The 8,125-nt window shown below is 42.3% G+C and overlaps 1 protein-coding gene across 1 annotated transcript; it reads left to right on the top strand.

The window, feature by feature from the left end:
- The first annotated feature begins 4,068 nt into the window (after nucleotides 1-4,068).
- On the top strand, nucleotides 4,069-5,573 carry LOC125515998 (putative serpin-Z12). Its single transcript, XM_048681480.1, has one exon. The coding sequence runs from the start codon at nucleotides 4,233-4,235 to the stop codon at nucleotides 5,511-5,513; it is 1,281 nt and encodes a 426-aa protein (XP_048537437.1). The 5' UTR covers nucleotides 4,069-4,232; the 3' UTR covers nucleotides 5,514-5,573.
- The last annotated feature ends 2,552 nt before the right edge of the window (nucleotides 5,574-8,125 follow it).

Raw genomic sequence — 8,125 nt, 5'->3', positions numbered from 1 at the left:
AATCAACAGTGTTGTCATACATGACATGCTGATTAACAGGGTCAGTGGATAAACACCCATCTTGTTAAAAGTAAAATAATGTTCTGTTGGTACATATTTGTGTATATGATGAGAGATGAAAAATCTGAGTTGTCATGCTTGTGCATTAGCATGGTTCAGGAGTTTTAGCTGGTGCTTTTCAAGATCAATAAGACGGAGTGTTTGTTCGCTGATCCATTAAGTCCACAATGCACGTGTGTACAGGAATTTTCTGTTTGTATTGTACAATGAAAATGTCCTTTTCTTCATTCTAATGTAATTACTATGGAGTCACTCCCACTCTTGTTTTTGGCATATTACTGGGACCCTGGAGATATAAAACACACTGTTTACCATTCTGTAGGAACCAAAAGCAATATATGGCAAAGACATCTTCCTAATTGTAGACTCATGCACGCTTTTTGGGCACACACGTACATATATCGTAATATGTAATGCTAACAAACAAATGATTTAACAAGCCAGATCTACTTGAGCAAATGGACCCGCCACTTTCTTGGGACATTTAATTGCCCATAGAATCGTGCCGGCTTTGATAGCCGGGACTGGAAGGGACATTATCTGTCTTGTTAAAAGTCTTGATCATATATACTAAGGTCATAGAACTCCACATGCTACCATTTCTTATGAAAAACAATCTTCACAAAAACTAACCCCCACCTACGTCGACTCACATCCAAACCATTGGCACCCAATTACCTCTTATATACAACCTCCACCTGAGCCTAGGACTGATTACCTAGACCAGTATTATCCTTTTATTAGATATATAAATATATGTGCATAGGCGAATCATTGATGTGGGAACGATGTTGATACTTGGTACACAATATGATCTCTGTTAATACGATAGTGCATTTCCCTCAACATTTTCCCTATTCTTACTGGTCTTTGATCTTCTTTACACAAAACAGAATGGAATTCTTGGATTTGAAGAAATTTCCCTTACATCTCCTGGCAACAAAATTGACTGTACATTCAGAAAGAATCATGGTATTTGCATGGATAGTTTACCTTTAAATATGGCAGTAGATTACAGAAAAAATTCTACTGACATAATAGAAAAGTCTGCACCATACAGTGGCACTTAATTATACCTTGCATCTCCCATATGATAATTTGTAGTATGAATTTCTGCTTAGAGTGATTAGATGGACCTAGAAGAAATGTATAGCCACTGGCACATTTTTGTAGAAGGTTATAAATTTGGAAATAAATCGTAGCTCCTGCTTTAGTGTTATCTTCCATTTAAATTATAGCTTTTGATCTTGTCATCTTTACATGTTGTTTAACATCCTATGCAGCTTGACTTTGATTCAAAGTGCACAAACCTGAATGCAGGCATCATTTTGACTGGAAGGCCTTTCTTTTTTCGTTTTTTGGGATCAGCAAACATCGTTGTGTAATTCAATACATGGATGGATTTGGGCAACTTTATAATTTAGTAAACAATACTAACACCACACTCAATTGAAATATTTTGTGTATTTCCTGTGCTCACCTTGCAAGACCTTAAAAACAAGATGACAAAGAATTTGGTATACATTTCCTAATTAAATGTCTGTCTTATATTGCAATTTATATTATTATCAATGATTGTTTGATGAATTAAATCGCGTTCTTATATTATCAATGATTGTTTGATGAAATATATACTACCTTTTCTAACATAGTAAAGCTATGTTTAGAAGTATCCACTAATTAACTTGTGAGGAGATCAAAATCATGCTTACTCAATATCATAAATAATGAATGAACCTGTACAATAATCAGTTGGGTACCTTCTTTTAGTTTGAGGGGTTCATGATTTGGATAGTGTTTATCAATGCTGGTTTAAATCAGTGTCAATTAATTTGGATTGGAGGGAGTATCATGTTTTTTTGTGACATTTATATTATTGAAATCCCTACCACTCTATTGATAAAATGGACGGGTGCGACAACGTGCGCCATCAATGATCTAGTAATAGCATAGAATAATAAAAATTATAGATACGTTGAAGATGTATCATGGGAGTACTCCGAGATTTGTGGAGAATGCTCTCCCGACATGGGAGTGCTCTGAGACTTGTGGAGAATGCTCTCCCGGCATGGTTGATAAATATTTTGATGAAGCCGAAGAAAACTTGGAGCCTTAGTCGCCTACCTTGCATGCCAAATATTGATGAGGAAACCCTCCATATTAGGGATTAAGTAGACCTCGTTTTGTGATTCGGTCAGGGGCTAAACCTCTTTAAGAATCTATGAACTACTGAGCACAAAGACATGATTCGTGGGGGCATGTTTACTAAAAGGGCCGTGCCGTCCCGACTCGCGTGCTGCACCCTCCAGTCCAAGCACAACCCAGCTGCTATATGGGCCGGCACGGCAGCATGCCAGGCATGCCATATCTGCTAGGCTAATGGCCCGCTAGGCTGTTTTTAGCTATATTTGGCCTATTGGGTTATTCTTTAGGCCATAGATATATAAATAAAAACTTCTCAAAAAACTAAATGGGCTGGAGGCCCGCGTCATGCCGACCCGCGTGCCCAGCCTTCAGGCCCAGGTACGGCCCTGGCATGTCGCGTGCCTGGCATAGCCGTTTGGGACCTCCTATATGCCGCTCGCTGCGGCAAAGTGCCGACGTTTCGCACAGGGCGCCGCTAACATGGGCCGGCCCATTTCCGGTGGCACGATCGCGAGATGAAATAACGCAAAAGGTCCCATTTCCTTCCGGTGGCACGATCGCGAGATGAAATAACGCAAAAAAGGCCCATTTCCGGTGGCACGATCCTGAGATGAAATAACGCAAAAAATTAGAGCACACTTGAGCTAGGATTCAATCCCGTGACTTCATGTTCCTTGGCGCGATGTGCTAGCCAACACAACAGTCAACTTCTCATGTTAATATTACAGGGTCATACATAGAGAAACATACAACAGCGGCAGGTATCGAACAAATCACCTACAGCAGGTGAGGGACGCTAATAGCCACCATAATTCCTAGGATTTCGTACATAAAAATGGCAGCCCGCCTTATATGATATAAGCCAAAAAAAATAAAACTATTTTTAAAATTTTGAACGTGATTTTCTTTTAGAAAAAAGATAATATGTTTTGAAATACAACATTTTCATATTTCATAGCAAAAAAACTGAAACTTGAAACATTTTTGGTAATCTCAAACTTTTTTTCAAAAAAACAAGGAACAACATGAAAATTAGATTTTGTTTTTGAAATGAAGAAGACTTTCTTGAAAGTGCAAAACATTTTCCGAAAGCAGGAACAAAAAATTGAAAGCGCGAACATTTTTCAAAATTTATGAACATAATTTTCAAGACATGAACACTTTTTGAATTTCCCTGAACATTTTTCGAATTAGGGGTCAAATTTTGAAAAACATGAACATTTTGATGATGTGAACAAATTTGGAAAGCAGGATTTTTTTGGAAATTCCCCTTTTTTTGAATCGGTGAACAAAAGTTAATAAATGTGAACATTTTTCCAATGTGCCAAACATTTTTTGAATTTGAGAACAAAATTTTACAACATGAGCATTTCTTGAATTTGTGAACAAATTTGCAAAGCTGGAACATATATTGGAAACGAGAACGTTTTTTGAAATCCCAGAATTTCTTGAAAAACAAACATTTTTTAAAAGTGCAAACAAAATTTTGAAAATGAGAAATTTTTTAAAACTTGAACATTTTTTTAAAACTATGAACAAATTTCAAAAACAAGAACATTTTTTGATAATTTTAAACAATATTTGAAATTTTTGAACAAAATAAACAGGAAAAAAGGAAAGAAAGAAAACCAAAATAAAACTTGGAAAAAGAAAATGAATACGAAATAAAAAAAGGAAAAACGGAAAGAAAAATAAACAGAAAAAAGGAAAGAGTAGATAATATAATCAGGAAAAAAGAAAAAAGAAAGGTAGCAAGAAGAAAATAAAAACCGGCTCAGGAACCTTCTAGAAGGTTCCCAAAACCTTTTAGCCCGTGTCGTGCCGTGCCAGCCCAGCTCTCCCGGTCCGTTTAGGCAGCTTTGCAGGCTGGCTGGGCTCGAAGCCCAGTACATTGTTCACCTAACCCTAACGCACACGCGAGAGCTTCCAGTTCTAGGGTAGGGGCTCAGCTCCGCCGCCGGCACCATCTCCGGCGCTCAACCACTGCGATCCTAACCGAATCTTACCACGAACCCACGGCGATTCCGATGATGTCGCGCTTCGGGAAGGCCGTCCTCCTCTGCTTGGCCCTGTTCACCGCATGGCACCTCTGCTCGACCCTGTTCGCCGACGCGCCTCCTGCTCCTGGTAGCGACCCTGAGGAGGAGGCGCCGGTAGCGAGCGACGCGGCCGGGAAAGCGTCCGGCCTGCCTCTCGCCAGGGAGGCCGGCGTCCGGGAGGCGGCCGGAGCGGGGCGCAACTTCGTCATCTCGCCGCTGTCCATCCACGCGGCGCTCGCGATGGTGACCGCCGGCGCGCGAGGCGACACTCGCAGGGAGCTCCTGGGTTTCCTCGGGTCAGCGTCGCTCGACGAGCTGCACCGCTCGCCGGCGATCAAGCTTGTGGGCAGGCTCAACGGCCTGACGCAGACGTCCTTCGCCTGCGGCGTGTGGGTCGACCAGAGGCGGGCGCTCAGGCCAGAGTTCACGGCCACCGGCGCGTCGCGGTACGCCGCCACGGCAGAATCTGTGGACTTTGTGTCGGGAGCCGAGCTGGCGAGGCGGCGCGTGAACGCCTTTGTGGCGGACGCGACGAACCAGCGCATCCATGACATCCTCCCTCCCGGCTCCGTCGACTCGTCCACGGCGGTCGTGCTCGCCAATGCTCTCTACTTCAAAGGAGCGTGGTCTCACCCGTTCGACGTCTTCACCGCGCCGTTCCACGTCCCGGGCGGCACCACCGTGCGCGTGCCATCCATGACGACAGGCCGGTCACAGTACATCGCTCTCTACCCGGGCTTCAGGGCCCTCAAGCTGCCCTACAGGACCGACGGCGATCGGCAAGCTGCTGCATTCTACATGCTTATCCTTCTCCCGGACAGCGCCACTCTCAGCCTCACGGATCTCTATGACATGGCGGTGTCGATGCCAGAGTTCATAAGGAAGCACACGCCGGAAGAGGAAGTTCCAGTGGGGCAGTTCATGGTGCCCAAGTTCAAGTTCACGTCTGAATTTGATGTGTCCTTGGACATGCAGAAGCTTGGTGTCACCAGGGCTTTCGCAGGCGGTGACTTCTCAGGCATGGTGAGCGATGGGGATGGGCGGCTCTCCATCAGCGGGGTGCTCCATAAGGCCACCATCGAGGTGGACGAGCTAGGCACTGTGGCCGCTGCTGCCACGGCCATAGTCATGTATGGTAGTGCACGTTCAAGCAAACCACCGCGCCTGGTCGATTTTGTGGCAGATCGGCCGTTCTTATTTGCCGTGGTCGAGGAGAGGACGAGCACAACATTGTTCCTTGGTCATGTTGTCAATCCTCTTGCTAACTGATTGAAATGTGGAATCGTTGTCTGATCCAATTATATGTGTTAATTCAGGAGGGTAGCGCTACATGATTCCTGTCCCATTTAAATTCAGGAGGGTCTACTTACATGATTCTCAGACAGGATTTGACAAGGCAGCTAGGCGGAGTATCCAGGTGAATTCACCATTAGTATGATATGTACAGAGATCTTCTTGCTCTGTGATCCGCAATTGGAACACCATTGTAGATCAATGATGATCCAACACGAACGCGGAACAGTTCGGGCAACAAGAAGGATGCTGATTAAAGAAACTAAATCTTGTGCTAGCCAGTCAACTGGAGTACTTTTGAACGGGTGAGTCGACTAAAACAAATAGATATTGTAAATGCAACAGAAGTACTTTAACGACACGTTTATGTTCTGTCTCGGATGCTCCGGAGTTACACCACACTCATTTTCTCCGGATTTGTTATTGTCTGTCGCATTTTTTCTCTCTCTTCTTTCTAACCTAGCACTGTGTCTGCTACTTTGGTAATGGCCGACTGTACTTTCATTTGGCATAAAAGCTAACTAAAACAAAAAAAAACTAGGTGTCATGAAAAAGAAAGTTAGAATAAGCATTGTTCAAAATTATATGTAGTCCCTCCGATCCAATTAAACTGACGCAATCTCGATACAATGTGCATTGTACTTTGTATAAAGGTTCCGTCAATTAATTCGGATTGGAGGGAGTATTAAAAGTACAGGCTATGGAGCATTTGACAGATATTTAAACTAGTTCAAAATCTGCACAGCTTTTTTTTAAGGGATCAAAATCTGCGCAGCTTAACGTTTTTCTGATGGGGCTGGGCCTTGCTCATTCTCGTGCTCAGCTACATGGACCACTAAACCTTCTTCCAATTAGTCCCACCTCGCTAAACCTGAGAAGCGCTGCTGCATGTGCCTGCTCTACTCAATTAGTCCCACCTCGCTAGTTTAGACGACGACGGAGTGGTTTATAAGGCGTGGCACAGCTGAAGGAAGCACGACCTTACTTGAACAGGATCATGTGGCCCAGAGGTTGTCTGACAGACTACAAACAACATTTTTGACTTTCTCTTTTTGGCAATATGATCTGTACATCTTCTGCAAACTAAATTCAGTCAATGGAATCCAGGAAATGGATGATATTCGACAAATAAATTATGTACAGAGAATTCCGTATAGGTTTTACATGAGGCTGGGAATTCAGAAAGAGACTTATGTTTTAACCCAAATGATCTTTGACAATTCAGAAAGAGAGCTCTATGGAAAGCTAAGTTCAGCTCATCTTACGACAATTTCCAACATTTTTTTTTGAACAATCCAACATTTTTAAAGTAATCCTTTGATGATGTGGTCACTCGTGTCCTGTTAACTCAATCAAAAAGATTATCGATTGCTTGCTTAAGAGTTTGAAACATTATCCAAAAGAGCATGTCCTGGATTAATGCCAGGGCACAATTAGGAGGAATCTGCAAACTGCTAACTGAATCGCAGGTGAAGCCTTGTTTCGACTGTATTCAGCCAGTCAATTAGCAGTGGCCGGTAAAAAAAATGATGCTTCCTTTGACAGCAAGATTTCCTTTTACATTTAGAAGAAGGAGGGTTTTATGATCGCCGTGTGAGGTAGAAGAGTATCCAGGTTAACGAAATTCAGTTTATATGTCTAGAGATCTTGCTCTGTCATTATCACAGAATTAACATATAAAAAGATCAGCACACAATTAGCCAAGGTGGAGATCATTGAACTGGGAGCAGGCCTGCTCACTGCTCAGACAGAGGCAATTAGAAATAAAATATCTGAGATCTGCACTCTGCAGCACTATGTTTGTAGATAAATGAGGATCCCATAGCACAAAGGAGAACAGCTCTGGCCACTGCTGGGAACGAATAGGCCACTTCTAGTGACTCAAACAATTAAGCAATCAGTAATCAGCTCTCTCACACAGCAGCATCAGCATTATGCAGAGTCCAGATATATTTTGGAAACATGGAAATTCTAGTTACTTACTTCTCCGTATATGGAATGTCACCTCTGATTTAAAAAAAAAAGTCTATGAATATTTTTCACACATGAACACATCATACACCAAAAGAAGGCATGGTAATATGACAGTATTTCCATTAATAATAGCTATAAAATGCAGTAACATCGATAAAAGAGGAGATAACCAGGTATTAATATGCCTATCATAGAGATGCCAAGTAACATCTGTATACATGATATACAAGACTGCATGTGGTAAATATTTAGCTAGCCTGCAACTTTCTGCAGACATAAAAAAACTATTGGCTCCCTTTTTTCCTCCCCATTTTCTGTTTTAAACCAACAAAAAACAGTACCATATCTTTGTTGTGAATTCTACTTCTCATGTTGCAGAGATCTTGAAAAGGATGCGCAGAACCTTGATCCATATGCATCCATGTTGCAGAGATCTTGAATGCATCTCCCACGGGCTTCAACATGAAAAACTTGGTCCACTTAAAAGCATAAATACTTGTATTTTTCTTCTTTTTTGCATTTTACCTAGATATTTGTCTTGTATACGGTCAGAGGCCTTCTGTAACAAGCAACTGATGTAACTTCTTCAGCGGCGACAGGAGCTGGCAGAAGGA

This window comes from Triticum urartu, chromosome 6, assembly GCF_003073215.2.
Source record: "Triticum urartu cultivar G1812 chromosome 6, Tu2.1, whole genome shotgun sequence".
NCBI classification, from domain to species: Eukaryota; Viridiplantae; Streptophyta; class Magnoliopsida; order Poales; family Poaceae; genus Triticum; species Triticum urartu.
Note: the sequence above shows the minus strand (reverse complement) of the source record. Positions and strands in the feature narration are given on the sequence as shown.

Coding starts and splice junctions, on each gene's coding strand:
- LOC125515998 (XM_048681480.1), top strand. CDS start 4,233: ATGATGTCGCGCTTCGGGAAGGCCGTCCTCCTCTGCTTGGCCCTGTTC.